This window comes from Ctenocephalides felis, unplaced genomic scaffold (assembly GCF_003426905.1).
Source record: "Ctenocephalides felis isolate EL2017-DRISC unplaced genomic scaffold, ASM342690v1 CF-g0.4_SCAFFOLD_01886, whole genome shotgun sequence".
NCBI classification, from domain to species: Eukaryota; Metazoa; Arthropoda; class Insecta; order Siphonaptera; family Pulicidae; genus Ctenocephalides; species Ctenocephalides felis.
This window is the reverse complement of record NW_020538040.1, coordinates 132,287,314-132,311,817: the sequence shown is the minus strand read 5'-3', so window position 1 is coordinate 132,311,817 and position 24,504 is coordinate 132,287,314. Positions and strand designations below refer to the sequence as shown.

At 30.6% G+C, this 24,504-nt stretch overlaps 1 protein-coding gene and 1 non-coding gene across 2 annotated transcripts in view; one reads left to right on the top strand and one right to left on the bottom strand.

Annotated features, from left to right (window-relative positions):
• LOC113375915 (photoreceptor-specific nuclear receptor) overlaps positions 1 to 19,564 on the bottom strand; it is a 28,099-nt gene extending 8,535 nt beyond the window's left edge. The window contains exons 1-5 of the mRNA XM_026615854.1: positions 19,365 to 19,564; positions 9,077 to 9,180; positions 8,942 to 8,962; positions 3,879 to 3,999; positions 800 to 1,011 (exon numbers count right to left, since the gene is read on the bottom strand). Coding sequence (XP_026471639.1) covers positions 800 to 1,011; positions 3,879 to 3,999; positions 8,942 to 8,962; positions 9,077 to 9,180; positions 19,365 to 19,564 — 658 coding nt within the window. The remainder of the gene's footprint in view (positions 1 to 799; positions 1,012 to 3,878; positions 4,000 to 8,941; positions 8,963 to 9,076; positions 9,181 to 19,364) is intronic.
• Trnap-cgg lies at positions 8,867 to 8,938 on the top strand. Its single transcript has one exon. It is a non-coding gene; the product is annotated as a tRNA-Pro (tRNA).
• Positions 19,565 to 24,504: the final 4,940 nt, after the last annotated feature.

The following is a 24,504-nucleotide window of genomic DNA, read 5'->3' as shown; positions in this document are numbered from 1 at the left end:
AGCCATTCCGAAGATACGGGAGAAAGAAATCGACGTATTGAAGAGCGGAACCGTTTTGGAGATACCGAGCTAATTGAGCAAAAAATAGGAGAACAGGTTTTGAGAGAGCTAAGCATCCGATTTGATTGATTCAGAAAACTTTCTACTGGTTTGAATAAATGCTTTTGGAAAAAAAATTATTTCAAATTTTTTTTTTCAAAAAAATATTTTTTTAAATTTTTTTTTGTATATCGAATATAATTCAGATTTTAATTTTAATTCTGGCTAAATTTCTAAAGCTCACTTATATACTTTAAATAAATAATAACAGCAATTTGCCTTAAAGCACGATTCCATACACAACTAGTTTATTTTTTTATAGGATTTTCGAAACCGCTGAGGCTGCCTTCCCAAAAATATAATCAGTTCTTCAATTCGTCATTACAAATAAAATGATTTTTTGTCATTCAAATTAGACAAAGATTTTTTTACCCGGCAACTAATCTGTTATTAAAAAGAAAAAGAATATGTGTTGAGAAAAAATTAATACGTCTTCCATACGTTTCGAATATGAATAAAGAACGCAAAGAAACGCATGTTACTGTAAATTTAAAATTATTGTACCTATGTATTCTATATATTTAATGTGTCCAGACATCCTGAAGATGCAACGTACACACTACATAGTTCCAAAACGTCGACAATAAATCATATTTAAAAAAAGCATATTGCTTTTTATTAATAATTTGGACAATACATACAAATTCAAGACTCATCAATTCAAATTAAAATCGAATTATAATATATGAAATGAACTTACCGTCGGCGTCGAAATCAGCATTCGACGATCGCGTCGGCGGATTATCGAAAGCGTTCCGGGGAGGTGGCGTGGATGAGCTACCGGAGGATAGACTCGGCTCCGGAGCGAGCGACGCCCGCGTGCAATTTGCCGAGTACATCGCAGGCGACAATATACTCGTGGCGCTGTATCGGCCCGTCTGCAGGCTCATGCTGGCCAGGCTTGCAGGCGGTCTGTGGAAATGTTGTCTTTTATTTTTACCGGTAATATTAATAGTTTGTTGTAATTAATTCACATATATAAATATACACATACTATAATACAAGTAAAAAACGTAGCTCAGTGCCCCACTTGCACGCCAGAGATCCTCGGATCAAGTCCATATATAATATAATACTGAACGTAATGATGGTACAAATTATAATATGGAGATTGAATTTTATTACGGAAATTATTATCTTATTAATTCTTGTTTTTAAAGAAGGTTGCGAACTACGGTTGACTTTTTTGAAAAAAAAATTGACCTTTTTGAAAAATTTGTTTTTTTTTAGACTTTGAAATATTTTGGAATTTGAAATATTAAACATTTTTTCAAAGCAATCCGGATACGCTTAGAAACAAAATATCGAAGCGCGCGTTGTAAACAAGATTTGTTCTTTTTATTAATATCTTCATATCGAATTATCCAATTATCACATATTTTATATTTTATAAATATCTATAAAGTATGTGATAATTGGATGTGCATATGTCTAATGATTATTTTTGTCCGCCAAATGGCATTGATTTTCACGTTTTTTATGCCTGCCTTCCCAAAAATTTCACCAGTAATTTCGTTAATACAAAGAAAATGTTTTTAAATCATTCAAATCGGATGCTCCGTTCTAACAAAAATTTAATTACTATTTTAGGCACTTTTTGTCCCGTATCTATGGAACGGCAGAACCTTCCTTTGCCAAACACTAATCAGCACGTCTCCTTATTAATAGGAATCGATAGCTTTTTGAATCATTCAAATTATTCGATCCGTGTTCTCAAAAACGTCGACAAAAAATTGTATCCGCACGTACATACATAGATACACACACATACATACATTCATTTTTTCTAAGGATTGTCAAAATATTCAGAAACCTTTGTAACGTAAAGATATATAAAAATTTTAATTTTTGATTTTTTGCGATTACTATAACTTACCTTACGGCAAGTTAAAAAATGTACCAATAAAATTTTTATTTGACATGGGTTGAACAATGTAGCTATGATTTCGTCAAATTCCTTTAAAATTGACAATAAGACATTGGATCTGTTTACCCCCTAGCAATCCCATTTTATTCCGCTTTCTTGTTGAGTTTAAAAATAAAATTAGGAAATAAAGAAATATCTATAAAAATTATGTGTAATAAATATAAATTTTAATAGATAAAAATAAAACATATAAACCGTAATTAGCAACAGCTATATAAATTCATTGCAATATTTGAATAACCTGTATTAATTAGGTATTAGTTACAATAAAAAGCCACAAAGATAATTTTAACATTTTCGCTACGAGAATGTTTGCCGCGTAAGTGACACTCCTGTACGAGTTCGTATTTGTTGCAGAACATATTTCAAGATTTTCCAATAATTTTCATTAAAAATGTAATTAATAATATAAAATTAAAATTCTAAAAAACTAAATATTACAATAACAAATTCGAATTTTTAATCATTTTCCAATCCAAATCTTGAAGCAATATTTTAAAACTTTACTCATCTATAATAATTAAGCACAATCAATACTAAACACATAGGTATAATATAATCGCCGTTCATTAAGATTTGTTCATTCAAAATGCGAATTTAACGACCTATAAAAATATAATTTTACCCAATAAGGTAAAAGTAAGAAAATATTTTTGTAATTGAATTTTATATAAAAAAATCGAGTATTTAAATTTAAATATTTTTTTAACTTTACGACGTCAATCAAAGGTAGTACAGCATTCAAGCAAAAAGCCATTAGAAGAAAACGATCGAATTATTTATTCAGATGATATTGTTTGCATTTCTGTGTCATCGTCTGGAACAATTAATCTATTTATTGATTCATTATGTCCTTGGACATGTACACATACACATATATTTATATATCCATATACATATAAATTTGAGTTTGTGTTATTCATTAAAAAACGATGGTAAAATCGACTTCAGGAATGTCATTGACCTATTTTAATCATGTCTGGCAAAATTTAAATACATTTTAATTAATGTGTGTTGGACTATAATATAATGACTAATACATTATGAATATAATATGAGTAAGGTAAAGCGGGGCTTAAAGGTCCGCGAGTGAAAAGGTCCACCACCGATATCTCAAAAAATAGTTATCAACTGAACCTTTACTTTGGCAAAGGTGTATAAAATAAAAAATAGCAAACATTTTTACTATTTGGCATTTTACTGAACGTAGAAAGATAGTTGTTTGTTTGACATGTGTTATTTGTTGGATATAATTGGTTTGGTTTTCTCAATATAATTGCTCAAAGTCAAATTGAACCTTTGTGCACCGCACTACCCTATATTAAATGAAATGTTGCTTGACAGTAGAAAATTGCAGGAAAATCCCATTTCAGAAGCAAATATTAAATAATTGAAACAAAAATAGAACTTCAAATCGGAATAAACTAGAGATACAAACAAAATAATAAATATTTTTGAATAAGTTCAATTTCTTTTAAAATATCTATTATTTTTTATTATGTATATTCAATCAGAAAACACTGAAAATTCATACAAAAATTGCGAAAATTATAAAAACAAACGATCTAAACGTATTATATTTTTCAGCAAATATTTAGATTTTTACTGAAAAATTTCTGAGTATTATTCTACAGATAAAGCAAAAATTTTATAATTTGTAAAACAAATAAAGTATTTTCATATTTCGCACTTTTTCGTTACATGACAAAAACAGGTTCAACATTTCCAAAAATTTAATAGGCCTTCCATGTTGTCAATATGAATTTTGAAGTGTTCAAATTGCTTAAGCTCTTAAAAGTATTACAGAAATACATAACGAATAAACAATTTTTAAGCATAAAGTTATACTTGCCCAAAAACGCCAACAGCAACCGCCGCCTCTCGCAAAACTCGTCCTTGTTCGCCGTGTAAATCGTGCAAAGCCTCTGGCCGAATTGTTGCTGTGTTCCGGGGCTGCCTTTCATTCTGTACAGCTAAAAAAACGTACGATTCGTTTATTATTAACTTCTGGGTAAAATCAGAACATGATATTTACAAAATATCAAAACCAAATAGTTTAATGACCTAGAGTCATCTGAATTATTAATGAGCACACTGACAAGCTTATTCAAAATAGGATTAAATATGCAAAATTTTATATTTACTTATTTCCAAGTCATTCGTCAATCATCATTATATTATAAAAACAATTTCTTTTCGTAAAAATAATAGTATGTATACAATTTGTTTGATTCCCAATTTACCGAATTGTTAAAATTAATTTTAATACAAAACCAATCTATTTCGATCTGCCCTATTTCTGTCAAATCAAATGAATGTTCGTGTCACAATAAAACAATCTTGATGTGCATGCATCTGATTAGAGAATATTAATGCTACGTTAAGCATTTATATCACGTCGAATTGATGTGATTTTAGTAAACAGCACACGCACCCCTGGCTTTTTGGATGAACCGTCGAAAAGAACATGTGCACGCGGTACAAAGAATAGCTTTGCGGATAAAAAAGACATCAAAGCAGTAAAGAGAGTTTTTCACAGCCGTTTGACGAACGCATTGGGTCGATTAAGAGGCGATGTGAACATTGTTTCGTGTCGGCGTTAAGAGAAAAAGAGGATTTAACAACGTCGGAGTCGCGCTCTCCCCATTTGCATGTGCGCTCATTAGCGCGCCCGTCGGCGACCACGCGGGCGGTGTGCATCGGTGCGAGAGCGTACGCGAGCGGTCGACCGACGGCGGGAGAACGACGCCGAGAGAGCGAAGGCTCACCTACACGACACCTACACCTACAGTTAGTGTTAGAACGAAATATCGAGTACTGAGTAAATATCGATACTTTGCGGTCGATACTCGATAGTGAGTACTTTTGGTATCGATTTTTTAGCTCGATATATTTGCCAATATCGATCTTTTACGTCGATAGTACTCAAAAAGAATCTACAGCGTAATCTATGAACCCCACTTATCGACCAACTATGAAAATCAACCATTTTGCCGAATGCAATGCAATAGTCTCTCTAGGTGGTCATAATTGTTCAGAGAAGTGTCAAAAAATGATCCCGAAGGGTCATTAGTCTCAGAATTTATTGCTCAAAAACCTAAAATGGATATGACCACACTAATAAATAAAGATGTTTATTTATTACTCTTTTGTAAAATGAAACGCCTTTTTAAAGTACCAAAATGTTTTATAAAAACATATTCAACAATCGAAGTATGATTATTTCAAATAATAATATTCATCAATTTCAATATATTAGTATTTTGCGTAAAAAAGAATCGAAATATAATTATTTCAAATAATAATATTCATCAATTTCAATATATTAGTATTTTGCGTAAAAAAGAATCAAAATATAATTATTTCAAATAATAATACTCATCGATTTCAATGCGTTTTATTATTTTTCTTTCTAAAAGTATGTGAATTGTAAGTTGAAGTAAAGTACTTGTAAATTAAAAATTAAATAAACAATTTAAAAAATAACAGAAGAGCAATATTTTCTTTGTGGTACGTGAATCTTAAAATGTCTCGTTTTCAGTTTGTGCACATTATGAACATATTTTAGGAATCGGATTTCAACTGACCTTTTCTGAATGAATGACAACAAAACTAAAGAATACTTTCTTCAGTATAGTGGGCAAAAAACTTTAAGAAAATAATAAATTAATTTGGTTCTTGTGGCAATTGTTTGCACTGAAAAATATTAAAAATATGATTGTGCTTAAAAATACTTAAAAAGTATTGCTTTTTGAACATAGTATCAGACTATTATATTGTTTTAATCAAAAATAATCAACTATTATAACTTGTCTTTTTTTGAAAAATTATAGAATTTGAAATTAGTATTGAAAAATTACTGTTAAAATTTTACAATATTGAAAATGATTCTGATTTAACACATTAAATTACAAGCAATAGAATTCATTCTAATATTGTGATATAATATTTAATGAGTTTTAGATCTTTCTTGCACTTATGTTTGATTTTTAAGAAAAGTACTCAAAATTCGATATTGAGTACTATCGATACTTTCGCCACGATATTTTTTTGGCATCGTTATTTTGATTAGATACTTTTCAAAGTACTCAATATCGATCTTTTGCCTCGATACTTCTAATACTACACCTACTAGCCGCCAACGACGAACCGAGCGTGAACCGAGCAGCGCGTGGCGGCACAGCGCGAGACGAAATAATGAATCGATTTGCATGATACATTTGCTATTATCTATCCCTTTGGGTTACATAAACGTCCACGAGGAAACCACATTAATCGCAACAATGATTATTTAACACTGCACATGCCAAACACCTTCTATAAAAACACAAATCTATGATCGAAGTCATCATCTTTAATCAACATATGTATACTTTCTTTTAAATAACTACCCAAATGTAAATTGGGATATTTAAATGCTTGTCGGTCTTTAGTTACTTCGATTTTGTAGATAAAATTGAATTTAATGTGTCACTTGATATCCATTTCATTTTACATTTAAACTTACATACAAATCATACTGGAAAAATTTTTGATAAAAAAATTAAACTAGTTGTGCAAATCGTGTTTAAGGTAAATTACTTCCCGTACCGTAATTTAAAATATTTAAATACTTTAAATTTTGTTTATAATTTGAACAAATAGATTTTTTCTCGAGTTTTTTTTTTTGCAACTTTAATTTTTTTTAAAGCGCTCGCGCTGCGAAGCCTTTTAAGTCATAGTTTAACGGCTAAACATTATAAATCTTGGTAGGGTAGGGCGGGGCTAGTTGAGCATAGGGGCAAGTTGAGCAATCGAAATATCTCGAAAACTATTCACCGTTTGTTTAGGCATTATATGGCGAAAAGATAGAACTTTGGAAGAAATAAACATCCCGCGATCGCTAGTGGCCGCTGGACAAATGAGTGAGGCTCACGGGCGTTTTGTTTATTTTGAGACCAAAAAGTAAAAAAGTAATTCATCACAAGTTTTTGTCTGGTTTAGTCAAATGTAATTTATTTTTAATCAGGTAAATGTTATTCTTACATATAATTATAGTACTTTTGATATGCACAGAGATTCTGGGTATAATTCTCACGGTTTTTTTATAAACTCACTTTTATTTTGAAATTCCGTGTTGGGGTTAGTTGAGCATAGTTGCTAAACTTTTTCTGTCACTAAGACAATTACCAATAACTCCCAGAAATTAATTATTGTTTTTAAGATTTAAGCTAAGTCTATGGGTATTAATATAAAGAAATAATGGTTTTAAACAAAAATACTGAATATAATGGTAAAATAATTCCTAAGATACGATATTGTTTTGTTGATTCTACTTTTGATTAGTTATTCAAAGAAAATTACTATAAGCTTTGTTTTCTCTTTGTCAATAAAGACTATAAATATAGAACTGGTTATTAAAAACTAATTTTATTTCATCACTAATCGATTTCATTATAATTTCTTAGTGCTCAACTTGCCCTACCTATGGGGTACATTGAGCATACTTGACTTTTTGCATTTAAACAGCTGTGGCTTTTAAATTTTACTTATTGCCAAAAAATAGTATTAACACTTTTGTTAAGCGATAAACAACACATCCAATAAGCCGTATAGCAATTTATTGAGACTTTTCATTGAGGAGCTACATCCGTTTAAGTAAAAAGTTGCTCAACTAGCCCCGCCCTACCCTACCAAATCAATAAAAAAGTAAACAAAATTTGTAATCAGAGAAATCTCTATGAAATGTCGAATAATTTAATAGCATGTGTCTAATAATCATTTTTGAATACTAAAGGGGTTATTCTTAACTTTTTTTGTTATATCTCTAAAACTGCTAAACCTGTCTTCCCAAAATTTTCATCAATTCATTAATACAAGTGAAATGCTTTTTATATGATTCAAACCAGAGACTCTGTTCTCTAAAAAACTTAACTGCCATTTTTGCACTTTTTGTCCCATATCATCAAAACCGCTAGCCTTTGCGAAAAACCAATCAACCCAATTCAATTCACGTCAATAAAAATCGATGTTTTATGAATCATTCAAATCGGTTGATCCGTACTTTCAAAATCGTTGACGAAAAATTGTATCCGCACATACATCATCTATTTTTCTAAGCTATGACACAATGTTCAGAAACTTATGAAACCTAAAGTACTGCAAAAAAAATAATTTTTGATTTTTTTGCGATTACTGTGACATACTCTACGAAAAGTTTAATATAATGTTTGGATTGGTCATTGTCAAGTAATAATAAATAAATAACATTAATAAATTGACAATAAAAACATGTAATTTAGTTAAAGCTCAAAAAATACTCTCATCTATTGGATTTTATTACCAATTACTTCATTTAATAACATGCGTAGCAGATTTCAAAATTTATATTTACACAAGTGGATCGCAAAAGATATTGATGCATTTTTGCTCATGCATCATCACGGTATTTAGTTATTTATAGAAATCAGTAATTTTTCATAAAGTGCATTTTCATTAATTCATTATGTAAACAAAGTATAGACGGCGCAGTAATATTACCAATTATTATTGATCCAAATATAAAATTACATTACATTTAATTAAATTATTTTCGTAGAGAATTACTATCATTGTAAAAAAATATTAAATTGGCGGTATACGGAATCAATAAAATTTATTGTAACAATGTAAAAAATATAAAAATAATAATAATTATCACAATAATTAAATAGTAATTAAAATTTGTAGAATAATTTTCCAGAACATCCTATACAAAATTTTAAGCAGCTCTTCGTAAAAAAAATTAAGAACTAGCAATTTTTTATTAATTTTATTGTTCGGTGAAGTATAATAATCGGTCTATTTAATTAGATAAACACCGGCTCGTTGGTCTAGGGGTATGATTCTCGCTTCGGGTGCGAGAGGTCCCGGGTTCAATTCCCGGACGAGCCCAACCAATATTTTTTAATATTATTACTAGATCAAATTAATTTAATAAAATGCATACTACTAACATATAAATTATTGCAATTTAATTAATTGAATTCATAAAGATTTTATAATTTAATAATTTTAAAAAACAAAACTTACCGTCTTTATTCATCCCACAGGTTAAGCACTTTTTAAGTCTACATGCCTGACATTGATTTCTGTGAGCTTTATCAACAATACAACGTCCAGTACCAGCTTGACATCTGAAATTAAAATACAATAAAATATTTTTATATAATAATTTTATACTGACATATAAATACTAAAAATATTTAGTAAATCGCAAAAATATTAATTAATTTCTTTAGTTTTTACTCATATGAATCTTATACGATCAAGATTTGACCAGCCTATTTTTTAACCAAGGGGGTAGGAGATAATATATGTTTTCTTATGTAAATAGATGCTGATTCTTTATAAGCAGTAGAATATAGCGAAAAGAATGAGAGTAATAAGATGCAGTATTGAGTTTTGGATATATATCACAAATTAAATAGTAGTTTTAATCACTTTTTATGATGACAGGATAAATCAATTACAGTCCACAAATTAAACCACCTGATCCCCACCATTGCACACGCAAATTAGAAATCAATGAACAGAATATATGGACGTTTCTTAATTGTGATAAAAGGCTTCTAGTATATTGAGAAAATTAATGCCATATTTATGAGATATCGTAAGATTTGTTATAACTGCTCTTTTCTGTTATGTGAGTACTGTACTGTATTCTTGAAAAATCCAATTTACTTCCATAAAGCCAAAAATAACAAAGATATACGTAATACGTAAAATATGTAAAACATAATTCAGCTGAAAAATATAAAGATTTCGTATAATGGCAATGTTTGCTTGCTTAAACAATTTTAGAAGCTATGGTATTAGCTAGAATAAAATTTCGATATACTCTGATCAAATATAGAAGTAAGGTTGGGTTTAACAAACTGTTTTGTTTCATTTGAACTACAATCAGAATAACGTATTTTGATTTTTTCTGATCTTAACCTAGATATTTTTCCTGAAAGGGCAACTCAGCGATCAACCACCCTTCCTTTTATATGCAGAATGAATATATTATATATGTATATCTAATAGTGCTGTAGCATATATTTACATGCTGCTATGCCCAAAATCTTTCACTTAAGATCATAGTTGAGAACTATAACCTCAAGTGGAAATTTGAAATCATTCTACCTCACACCAAGCTTGGCCCAGGTTGGGATCGAACCCGAGACTAGTTTGTACAATTGTAAAAAACACGATTCAAGTCACTACCGATACATTTACATTTTATGGCAGTGATTACTACATCTTCAAATTAAAACCCATATTTAAGTTAAATGAATTGTTTCACTTTTGGTGTTTATAGTAGCGAAGAAAAGCTTGTTGTACCAGTTTTGAGATCCAATAATTAAATTTATACTAAATAAGAATGAATCGATGCTGTAACTCTTCCTCATGCAAGATGATTAAAGAACTGTCCAAGAGAAGCATAGTTCTATTGACATACATATTTAATAAAATACTTAGAACAATATATTGGCTGAAATGTTTTAAAATTTATGAAATTGTTATGATCCTTAAACCAGGAAAATCACCTACTGAAGCTACATCGTACAGACCAAACAGTCTAATGCCCGTTCAAAAACAACGGAGAAAATAATTCTAAGCAGAATAAACGAAAAGCTTTCAATAATTCTTGACGACCAGTTTGGCTTTAGACCTTAACAAAATAGACAAACAAATTTCGTGAACTCTACTCGCGTGAATTGGAAGAAGCACTAAGATGTCATATGAGAACAAGATCCTCATATAAAAAGCAGTAATAGTATCAATGTGGACATACGGTATCGAGCTGTGGGTGGGCAATGTGCGAGCACGGCCAATATAGAAACCATCCAAAAAGCACAAACAAAAATATTTCGAGCCATAGTAAACGCCCCCCAGTATGTCCCCAACGACACAATTCACCGAGATCTAAACATCAAATATGCACAAAAGGTGATCAAGGATAAAGCTTGAAATATCACCAAAAGAGCAAATACCATCCAAACACACTAATAAAAGATGTGGAAAAACAAGTTCCCATCAGAAGAGTGAAAAGAAAGTGGCCGCAAAATCTAATAAATTGACAAGCAATATATTTATATAAGGAAATTCTTCAGTGGGGGAATTTCTAAGCAACATGTACTCAACAGCAAATAACCTTATTGAACCAAAGGTTCAGATTTGTTATGAGAAATTAATGAAAAAAAAAAGCTTTTTCTTTACCAAAAGAAGTAAAAATAATACCATAGCTATTGGTCATTATTTTACAATCAAATTCTAGAAAAAGTGCGTTATATCATCCTACTTCGTGCTGAAGAATTTCATTCTGATCATAAGTTAAAGATGTGTTTGTTGTTCAACAAAAACATCTAACATGTAACAAAGTTTGTAGAACTTGCAGAAAGTCTGCCATACAGCTGTGTAAAAAGCAACACAATAAATTGGGGTATGCTATCGAATTAAAGATTTTATTATATTTTGTGACAATCACAATCTCAATTTTCCCAAAGTGACATGTATTTCATCTTTTATTTCGCGTGCGACATTTAAGCCGCGTTATATGTCCTTACGTCTCGGCGCGTGATATATACGGTGCGGTTGAGCCCTAATACATATTCTCGCATGAAAATATTAAAATAAAAACATCTCTTAAACTTTTTCAATCACCATCAATAAACATCAGAGATGTCATGACGACACCATTGAGACAAGAGCCAGAATTGCTTGATCCTCATCTTGCACCTGTGACTCCCATATATTTTCGCAATTCCCGCAGGGGACGCCCAACATACTCCTATCAACTATGGATTGTCTATACGAACGGTTTTATCTTTATGATCTTGGGATATTGTACACAGAATATGGTACATAAACCTATTTTTATAACATGCACATACACACAAATTTATGATATATATATATATATATATATATATATATATATATATATACAGTGGCGGCGCTAGACCATTCGTGGGCGTCGGCGAAATTCGTTTGCGAGGCCCCCCTTTTTTACAAGTTGCAAGTTGACTAGTGGTGCATGGCATCGCGCCTAAAGGCAAATTGCTGAAACTTTTCGTGCCGTAATTTAAATTTTTGAAAAGCTTTGAAAAAAAATTAAATTTTTAAAAAATTTGAAAAGTGAAAGAAATTGACTTTTTTTAAAGTGAGATATTTTGTTGAAAATTTCGAACTTTTTTTCAAAGCAATCACATTGCGTTTGCTGCTTAGAGACGAAATATCGAAGCGCGTAAACGCCGCGTTGCAGTCTAACTTAACCCAATATTAATTAAAATCTTTATTTGCTAATTTGATGTGCATATGCCAAATGGCTTTTGTTGTGCTTTTTTACAAGATTTCCAAAACTGCTAGACCTGCCTTCCTAAAAATGTAATCAGTTTGGCTTTTTTTGCCCCGTATCTTCAAAACGGCTTATCCTGCCTTTGCCAAAAACTAATCAGCACGTCTTTTTACTTTCAATACATGTCAAATGTTTTCTGAATTTTTCAAATGGGTTGATCCATGTTCGCGAAATCGTCGACGAAAATTTACCAAAATGTTCAGAAATCTTTAAGGATATATAAAAATTTTCGTTTTCGATTTTTTGCGATTACTATAACTGTATATGAGATTTATTTTTAATCAGATAAATACACCAATTGAAATAGACAAAAATTACACAAGTTAAAATAAACAAACTCTTCGGCAAAAATGGTTTGTTCTCCAGCTATTAGAAAAGCACTAAAATTAAATAATTAACCCGAAGAAGTTTCTTTTTTGCCAAACCGTTTGATTAACAAATTTTATATTTTTTCGATCATTATGAAAGAAAAATGGTTGGAAATCACCGACTTAATAACTAATTAGACAAAATTTTGCAATCTGCAAGTGATTAATTAGATTTAAAAAATCTATAATCATACTAATTTGAGTGCACAAACCCGCACATCACATAGTAGGTACACATGGTCTAAAAGCTCGTCTCATTATTCTAAATTTTAATGAGTTTTTATAATTAATCATTTATCGTAGTTCCATAAAATTTATGTTAGATGAGACTATAATTTTTGAAAAAAGATTTTACAATAAATTACGAAGAAACTGTGCGGTCGATCTTGACGAAAAACTGTTCAGCACGATCGCCAACTGAAAACTTTCGATTAGTTTTTTAATTTTCAAAATTGGTCCAGAAATGTCAAAATGTCGTATTTTTAAGGGTTATTAATTTTTTGTCGACGACATCGGAGCGGATCAACCGATTTAAAAGATTGAAAAAACATTCGATTCGTGTTGATAAATTGTCAAAGGCAGGTTCAGCGGTTTCGGAGATACAAAAAAAGTTTAAAAGGTTATCAATTTTATTTGAAAGAACTATCATCCCAATAGAATGATTAAAAAAATATATTGCTTGTGTTGACGGTGTGAAACAATGATTAGTTTCAAATTAACAGTTTTTGTTATTATCTCATTGATCAATTTTTATTGATCATTGATTACTTTTATTCCTCGAATATTTAATTACTGTTTCGATACGTTAAGATTCCCACTCGTATGTATTCCCAAAAAGAACGATGATTTACATTGTGCTCACGTAAGAAATACACAGATATAAACAACCAGAGAATTAGCTCGCGCGAAGTTGTTTAGATTTAATAATCTATAGTGTTGACAGACGATATTAGATATTGTCCATAAAAGATAAAAGAGTAAAATAATTGTGCCTGTAAACCACTAATCACCTTCTTTACTTGCACATCCGTATGAAAATTAACTGAATTTTAAATAATTAAAAAATTTTCCGGGCCTCTTGCGAGGCCCCCCCAGGCGCGAGGCCGTCGGCGGCCGCCGACACCGCCGACGCCTAGCGCCGCTACTGTATATATATATATATATATATATATATATATATATATATATATATATATATATGGGTGTGTTGGTATGTGTATGTATATTTATGCAACATCTTAAATTTGCTGTGGGTAATAGATATTAGAGGATAATAAATAAAAGATGTTGTTTGCCCTGTTAATTTTGTTACATAGTTTTAATTATTATAGTTATTTTCCACTCAATGAAGATTAGGATCTCAACCGATAAAATAAAGATCTTATAAGTTTATTGGAAATCCATACATTTCTTTGTATGAATGTACTTGAATTCAAACATCATTTATTTAATCGTATTCTTAAAAAAATATTATTTTGCTTTTGAAATTTCAGCTGTTTTTTTGGAAATCTATTCTTCTCAGCTTACGATTAAAGACACGATATTGATTTATGTTTCATATAATAATACCATTAAATAATACAATTACATTTAATAAAAATAATAAATAATTATAATTTATTATTCTTGTCGATAGCTTTTGTCGATGATGATGATGCATCGATAACGTGGTCGACTGCAATTATACCCTAAATTGTTGTGTAAATTATTTCAAACTAGAGAGTTCTGATGACCGATTAAAATCTAATTTATAACATATAATAATATCTCGTCTGATCATTCATACAATATATAACAATGAAGGTTGAATGAAACCGCTTTTGTGAAGTACCCGTTTAATCCATTGTCGACTGAATGCGATTGCTTCCAGTAAAAACGAATCAAATAGAAAACATGACTTAACCGCGTTAATCTTCCACGTTTCGTGGATGCAGAAAATGATATGGGGTAAATCATAAAGGACACAAAACTGAAAATCGCTTTATCCTGTCGCAGCAGCAACATGTGCTGCATGAAGACGCATCTTTTCAGTACGGGATTACATATAATTGAGTACGCCTCGATCAAACAGATGCCCCCGGCACGCGCTGACCCTGGACAGATGGCCGAGAGCGGCCAAGGAGCGCGGATCGTAATTATAAGTACCTCAGGACAGATTGACCTCTTGCACTAGCAAAGATAAACAAAACTAGATGTAAGTGGAATTCTGTCTTAAGGCAATTAGAGCATCGTGCCTTAGGGCAAATTGCTGGAACTTCCCGTACCAAAAATTATTATTTTTTTAAAAACGATTAACATTTTTGAAAAAAAATTACTTCGAAAAAATAAGATTTTTGAGAAACTATAAATTGGACAAAAAATTACTTTTTTTTTGAAAAAAAATGTTTTCTTTATTTTGACATATTTTGGAAGATCTGAACTTTTTTTCAAAGCAATCGTACTGCTTTAACTGCATAGAGACAAAATATAAAGCGCGTAAGCGCCGCGTTGCTGTCTAACGGGTGAACATTGGTACGGAACCCATAGGAATGTAAACAAAATTTATACTTATTGTTAAAATCTCTATAAAATATCTGATAATTTGATGTGCATATGTCTAATGATCATTTTTGACCGCCAAATGGCATTTTTTTTTACTTTTTTTGTTAGATCTCCGAAACCGCTAGACCTGCCCTTATGAAAATTTGATCAATTCTTCATCTTGTCAATGCAAGTAAAATGTTTTTTGAATTATTAAAATCGGACGCTCCGTTCTCTTAAAAATTGAGGTACCGTTTTTGGCTCTTTTTGCCCCATATCTTCGGAACGAGTAGACCTATCTCCGCCAAAACTAATCAGTACGTCTCCTTATCAATACGAATCGAATGTTTTTTAAATTATTCAAATTGCTTCATCCGTGTTCCCGAAATCGTCGACGAAAATTTGTATCAGCACACACATACATACACGCACACACACACACATACACACTCACACATACATCCATTTTTTCTAAGGTATGCCAAAATATTCAGAAACCTCTGAAACGTAAAGTTATATAAAAATTTTCATTTTCGATTTTTTTGCGATTACTATAACTTACCCTACGGGAAGTTAACTAGATTTGGGCAAGTATAATATTAATACAATTTATTAAATGAATGTAATGCATTGATGATGCAAAATAATGCACCCCCTTTCTATATAGAACTAACTTCAATCTTTTTTTCGTATAAATAAAAATAATATTAAAAAATATCTATAATAATGTAGAATTCTGAATTGTAATTATTTTATTTATTGATCTCAATTCTTATTATGAATCTCTTGAAGGAGATGTTAATGATTTCGCCCGAAAATCCGGCTTGCTAATTTAATCCAGACGTTTCAAATTATTATGATTTCAAAATTTATCCAAAAATTCTAAACCGGTTTTGAATATATAAAAACTCGTTTTTTTGCAATTAAATGTTAAAAAAAATGTTTTGACTTTTTTAATAAAACTTAACATGACGATAGAGTTAATGGTCAAACTAGTAATTCCGAAAGTGGTTCATACCTCATTTTATAAATGGTCCTAAAAAATAAAAAAACGTACTTTTCTGTAAAAATTTAGGGTAGAGCAGTGCACAATAATCCATTTTGATTTTAAGAATTTATATTATAAAAACCAAACTAATTATATCCCAACAAATAACAAACACCTAGCTAATGATTGTAGAAATGAGTTTTTTTTCTGTTTTCCAAAAATTTGTTATCTTGTCTTTTTTACGCCATATGCGGGGTAAAATGGAATAGCCAGGGGATATACATGTAATAATTTTATTTAATTTTTGAAAGATTTTATGAAATAATAGGTACGTTTTTTAAGCAATGCAAAATATAAATTTCATGGATACATTTTTTTACAGGGATAGAGCTTTATATATAACCTTATTGATTTGGTATTTTGTCAGATATGTTCATTAGCAAAGTTGGAATAACTATTTATTTAATTTATTTCTTGTAAAATTGCTTTTTTTAACTTAATTTACTTTTTAGCTGCTACTTTTGTTCATTTTTATGGTTCCTAACCTTTTATAAAGGTTATATTAAAAAACTGTTAAATCTAACCTAAAATTAACAATACATCTTATAAAATAATTAAATAATGTATACTTAAGAATTATATTAAAGTCTCGTAAACTGAACAACAGCGCTCACAACCAAAAAAAACTAACAATGAGAGAAAATACTCTTGTTATGGATTTTCAAACATTGCCGTTTACTTTTCCGTCTACCTTTAAATATTCTTGATAAAAAATTCACAACTTTACTTATTTTTAGAATATTGGTGATGAACTTTTTTACCCGTGCACCTTCAAGCCCCGCTCTACGACATTAAATATGTGATACTAAATTTTAGTACAATTAGAAATTAATAAAAAAATAAATCAAGCAAATAAGAAATCACAACACAAGAAAGTTTAGAAACATATGATTTAAAGAAACATCCTAATTTATTATAGTAGGGGGAAGACCCGTAACGCCGGACGGCACCAAAAGCCGGACACTCTATTTAACACGTATTATTTAAGCGAGTATAAATCTTTTAATTTCAAAATACAAGCGAAGGGGGCGCGGGGGGCACACAGGTGCAGGATCACGCGCCAAGACTCACCTGTGACGCACACGGCCACGGCGGGAGCAACCCATTGTTGTTTTAGGCGCAAAAACACGGCGTCCCCTAAATATCAATGGAAGTAATTCTAGTGTATTTATGCAATTATATTTTGTGGCATTCAAAAATAAAAGTAGTACTTGATTGTTATCCGTAAAATGGTAGAATATTATTAGATCTTTTAACCAATTTTAGTTGATACCACCAAATGAACGAAAATGTCTGTCCTTTAACGCCGGACACTAAGTCGTCCTTTAACGCCGGACAGTAAAACATATTGATATTTTTGTGAGAATTGACGTAATTTATTCCAATAATTTAATTTTATTCTGTATGAGTGCTAACGGTCACTACATACCCAAATTTTTCGTATTTCCTAATCAAAGAATGAAAATCTTATGATAAATGCTCCAGCTGAGAGCATCGACGTGGCCCAACCAAAAGGGTGGATAAATAGCGATGTTTTTTTGCAATATCTAAAAATATTCGTCAAACACAAATGTGCAGACATTCCAGAGTGTAGATATAGCTGCATATGTGTTCAATGCTGGTTATTTTAACATGTCCGGTACTAAGTGCCACTTTGTAAAATCATATTTTTTGTTACCAAAGTTTGATTGATATTATTAATTATTGTTTAGCAAAGATTGCGTTTTTGTTAATTTAGTTTAATTTCTAACGTTGTTATCTAACATAAGTCATAATTTAATAAACATTTCGTAAAACATTTTTTGATTTATTTATAAATAACCTTAGGTGTCCGTCACTCGGGGACTTCCCCCTACATACTGCAAAATGTGGTTGAAATATAAGAATTCACTAAAGTTTGGAATAATGTGCGGCGCTGTAAAAAATACACCTTTTATGTATTAGGTGCTTGTTCGTTTTTCGTTAAAAAAATGTGACACATTTAAACTACTAATTGCCTTACAGTAACTCAGTAACTTATACACGGTTATAATTAAAATATTGTTTTCTTATTAATTAAGGGGGTTGTTCTTTTTTTATTTTTCTTTGTGTCGGTTTTGAGATTTTTTGATATTATAAAAGATAAAAACCTTAGAATCATTAAAAAAAAATCATCTCAATATCTATTTTTTTGACGAAGTTATAGATATATATATCTCTATATGTATGATCCTCTGAAAGCGTTTTTTTATCGCTCCGCGAGCTATTGTATGCCAGATTCCTCTTTTTCATTATAATACCTCATGCATATGACCCTTTTAATGTGCCAGCATCTTTGAACACCATGTGCCAGCATCTTTGAACACCAAAAACTTTAAATACGTTTTTCTCAAATTGACTTTTTTCAAAGCGGTGCCACAAATTAAACAAAAACTACAAGTCGGATCGACTTGCATTTTTTTTAATTTGTTCACCACTGCGATATCTAGTCCCCCCCCTACCTCAAACAACTTGATAACATTACTCAAAAAAATTTTGCGAAGCTTCTCGCCCCAAAAAAAGGCTTTTTTTTGACACTTTTTTTTAAATAGCTGCCATTTTATTCCTTCTTGCTTTTTTTCTTTCATTTTGGTAGGGGGACTGGAAACAAACTTCTTCTTCAACGTAATTTCTTTTTTTTTGTTTCGGGCGATGCGCAACGGATTTATCTGTGGCACCGCAAAAGAGATCGATTTTGCAAGACTGAATTTGGCGCCCCCTGGTTAAAAAATGACGGCGCAAAACAAAAAGAAGAAAATCACGTAATATTCTATGATTTTGTAATTTTTGTTTAAGAAAAACCGCATGTCTCTATGATAAATACATTTCGAGAAAAAACAAAAACAAATACCTTGCATTTTTTGTAACAAAAAAAAAACAACCCCCTTAAGTTAATTATCTACACATGCCGGGAAGTTCATGCCACTTGCCTTGCAAATTGCTACTTACACTTTGTTATATTATCATTATCAATATCTCATGTCATATGTTTTTAATTCATAATGATAATTGATATAAAAGTACCTGTAAATTAATTTCCGTCGTACAGATCGTTTAAAAAATCCGGAGCATCCGTTGCAGGCGAGAATTCCATAGTGCTTCCCGGAGCTGGTGTCTCCGCACACGACACAGACAAGTCCGAGCACCGTGTGCTTTCTTGGACCCAGGTTGCCCTCCCAGCGACCCACGCTGGTCACCGGTGAGTAACACGACGGAGACTCCATTTGGCGCGATTCTGGAAATCGATTCAAATTATTAAAATCAGTGTTATACTTAATTATTAAGTATGATTTTAATTAATTGATTTTTTTAAATAAGTTAATTCATTCTTTACTCCATAGGCGAGGTAAAATGGTACAGTCAGAAAGCAAACAGATCCAAATTCTTATTTTTAATTTTAAAGAAATTTTTTGAAATAATAGCTACATTATTCAACCAATGTTTAATATGAATTTCATTGGCACATTTTTTACAGAAATATTGGAAATTGAAGTCTTTTAAACGGTATAACAAACTCAAATATATAATATATAGTATTCCCTGTAAAAGTACAATGTACCTTGGATCTTTCACCCAAAATAATTGCTTCAATAATGTTTCCTATAATTTTCATAATCTCGTATCATATTTTAACTGGTTTTTAGTAATTATAAAATCTAAATTACATTTTTCTTACAATTAGTAATAATTTAATATGCATTATTTCCAGAGACACTCCTGGGGTCCTCAGCACTCGCATGCCATTTTTTCTAGAATTTTTTTTCATGAATTTATTATACATATTCTAGTATTGTCTAGGTTTATTAGTAAATTAAAACTTTTGGCAGATGACAGTTTTAATTTATTTTTAATGCTAAACAATGTCTCAAATATTTTCAATGTCAATCAATGACATGTTTTTTTTTGTAATTTTTTCCATTTATTTCTACAATATTACTATATTTTTATAATCACATACATTATAAAAAATTCCCTTAACAAACTTCAGAAAGATTTATCAAAATCTGAATAATCGTTTAAGAGGAGTATACTCGTATTTACATACATCATTACAGAAGAATTTTATATATAATATATATATATATATATATATATATATTATATATATATAAATATATATATATATATATTTATATATATATATATATATATATATATATATATATATATATATATTTTGTATGATTCTGAATTTGATGTTGACATATGTATTTACAAAGTCTAATAATCGGGCATAACATCAATAAAAAACATGAATTTCTTCCAAAAATTTATTTTAAATCCATACGTTTCGGCTATAATCCTAGCCTTCATTCAGTGGAAACTAAAAATAAAATTAAAAACTAAAACAATTGAATTAGAGTGAAAAGAAAAAATAAAATAGTAAATAGTACTTACAATTAGTTTCCACTGAATGAAGGCTTTATTTTTAGTTTCCACTGAATGAAGGCTAGGATTATAGCCGAAACGTATGAATTTAAAATAAATTTTTGAAAGAAATTCATGTTTTTTATTGATGTTATGCCCGATTATTAGACTTTGTTATATATATATATATATATATATATATATATACGAGGTGTGTTCAAAAAGTACCCGGAATTACTAATAATTAAATTTCGCGGGTCTGGAGTGTCTGATTGTCAAAATTTTTTTTTTATTGTGTTGGTATACATGCCCCTAAAGTATGATGAATTTTTCAGCTATATTCACTGTTTACTTTGTCTGTGGTAGTCGCTAAGGTTCGACGTGTTTTTCTGAGCTCGGCGATTTTTACAATGGAAGAATTGAAAAGTCAAAGAATTTGTATTAAATTTTGCGTAAAAAATGAAATAAAGTATTGCAAAGTGCAAAAATTCACCAGATATGGCCCCGTGTGACTTTTTCCTATTCCCAAAGTTGAAGAGACCCATGAAAGGACGGCGGTTTTCCTCGATTGAAGAAAATCGCTGAGAGTGCTCAAGGACATATCAAAAAGTGAATATCAAGGGTGCTTCGAAAATTGGAAAAAACGCTGGCATAAGTGTATTATATCTGGGGGGGACTACTTTGAAGGGGACCACATTAATGTAGACGAATAAATAAATATTTTTTTGAAAAAACGAAAATTCCGGGTACTTTTTGAACAGACCTCGTATATATATATATATATATATATATATAACCTAACACGAACTTCTTAATAAACGGAATAAATCAATATTTCTTTAATTGTTAATTAAAAATAAATGGCTTGATTAATCTTTCTCATTTCCAATTAGCAATTATAATATTATTATCGAAGCCCTATTTGAAACCCCAATTGCTTGGTCTATAGAACGTTAATTTTATAGAAAGTTTTAATTGCAGGATTATAATATAACAATCAAAATGCTCAAAATGAGTTCAATTATGAAAGTAACTAGTGGAGCGCATGGCATCGTACTTTAAGGCAAATTGCTGGAACTTCCCGTACCAAAAATTATTATTTTTTTAAAAGCGATTAACATTTTTATTTTCGATTTTTTTGCGATTACTATAACTTACCCCACGGGAAGTTAACTAGACCTGAATTTTGACAAACCAAGTTTGACAATTTCCATTCAAAGCTTATAAAAGTACATACTAGAATCCGAATCGCATAACAAATTTTATAAAATAATTTAATTCAATACAAAGTGGATTTGCGACTGCAGGGAACAATCTCTTGGTACTTTTCCGCTGTAGCGAAACAATTTCAATCTCTAATCTAGAACTCATGGCAAAAAATGGAATAACTTTAACTGTTCCGTTGGGGGATTCTTAAATTTACATAATATGTATAATCAATAAAGTAATTGCACTCGACCCCTGCTTGAATTGCAAGCAAACAGATTTGGTTATCGCTTTAAATAAATTGATACTAGTTATGCAAAATTTGCATCGAGGGCACTTGCTCGGAATTACATTAGGCGAACGGACCGTGGGGACGGAACGAGGTGTCGTAAGTAAATTACGTCAATCCGTCGGCAGTCGGCACATACTGATTTACACTGAAATCAATCGACATTAGTGCGCCGTACTATCAGCTGTAGGGGAGACTGGGTACGGTAGTGACAGTCATCATAACAACTAAACTATACCGATTTTGAGATAGGGTCCAGAGAGAGAAAGATGCAGTGTGCTTGGTTGAACAAGTTTTCATCATTGCTTTAGTTAGTGCCTTACATTAACATGATCCGTAGATTGCATTACTTTTATAGAGTCAAAGGTAAGTTTTTATGTTCGAATTCTTTTATTAATAACTGTTTATTATATACAGATACATCACTTTGTTAATTTTCTGGAAGTTGAACATTAATAATTATTTACCACTTAATAGATAATAATAATAGATATAATTAGATAATTTATATCAGGTCTAATGTATGTGACTGTGACTGTATGTATGACTTTTATCCTGACGATAAAAGCCGTTAGAAACCATTTTCCTGTTTATATTTTTATGCCTTAACCGTCCACACTCCCAGGGACGGTTGTAATACTCATCCTTTGTTGTATATTAAGTTTTTTTTACTAATCCATCGTATTTAAAGACAATATTTCAGTATTGTCACATAGACAAATGCTCAAATTACTATTTAATTTACTTTTCTCCCAGCTAACTGGTAAATAATAAAATTATGGCAGATCAAAAAAGAAAGTGGCACAACCGTGCCCAGTCTCCCCTATACTGGTCAATCACAGTTAACTGGTTAAAGCAATTACATACTAATACTATTGCTAGTGAGGTTAGTATTAATATTATATAAAAAACTGTAAGAAAAAGCTTACAACTAAATATAATATTTGTAAGCACATAATAAATATTTAAATAAAAGATGAAAATTTACTCAAATTCTGATCTTAATATAAGACATCATAAATTTTAAATAGAAATTTGTTAAAGATAATCAAATTAACCAAATGATTAGAGATATTATAGTGAAAAATGTATAAAAGATAATTCGACAAAGTCCTGCATATAAAACAAATACATAACAATTTTACCATAAGTCTAAAAGTTTTAATAGTTCTGAAGTAATTACAACAGTTTATAATCTTGTATTTATATACTTAGGAGATATCCATTAAGTAAGCAACAGTTATCAAATTTAGCCAATTAAATAATACAAAATCAAATTACATAAAAATTGATCATTTTTTCTAATACTGAAATTTAAAAAAAAATTCCTAAAAAATTCAAATTTTAAAGCATGTTCAAATACTTTAAATACATATTACAACATTTTTATTATTTTTTAAAATATTGTTACTAATTTGCTCAAACTTCTCTAAATGAGTAAATTTTGTAATTTAAATTCTTAAACTTATTCAACTAATATTGCATTAAAGAACTGGAGATGTCTAGAAAGTCAATTTATTATTATGACACACTTTTTCTCAATAGATGTAGTTTAACTATATCATACTCTAGTACAAAAGTTCGACTCGTGAAAAGGAAACCCTTTAGCGTGCCCCCACACATGTAAATAAGGGATCGATCGCCAGTATAAAGTCGTCCCATTAAAAATGAATCACATCTCGTTCCGGAGGCGTCTCTGCTCCGCCGGGATAATAAATGCCGAAGCGCGCGCATTAACCCCCGACAATGGTGCTCGGTGCTCCTACGCTAATTCGTGCCGAAGCGACATATGTACACCAGCACGAGTGCCCCGGCCACCATAAGGGGGCCACCATACGGGGGCGCATATTGATATTTTATTTGCGGTGCAAGTGTCAAAACCGAGGGTGTGCAATCACAGTATGATTATCCCCTTGTGACTACTACGGTAAGACTTATTACTTTCCGCTTCTAAACGAATGACGGTAATTCAGGACGCGATTTGCAAAAAGCCGCAAATGATACGCTCGTACGCGATCTGCATTATTCGTGTTGTTTCAAATTTATAATTCAGCTCGGGTTCGAGAGAAACGCTCAGGAGATGCAAAAATTTGTAGAGAAAGGCTAAAAGAATAGAATAGGGCGTCCCTATGTAACACAAGTCAATAAATATATAATAATAAAGTCATTTGTGCTTGCCAGGCTTAAAATTAATTAGTTGAGAAAACAAGACTAGATTCTTAAATGTGCATAATTCACTTTTTTTTCAAAGTTTTGTAAAAAAAATTAAAAGTTTTTAAAAAAAACTAAAAGTTTTTAAAA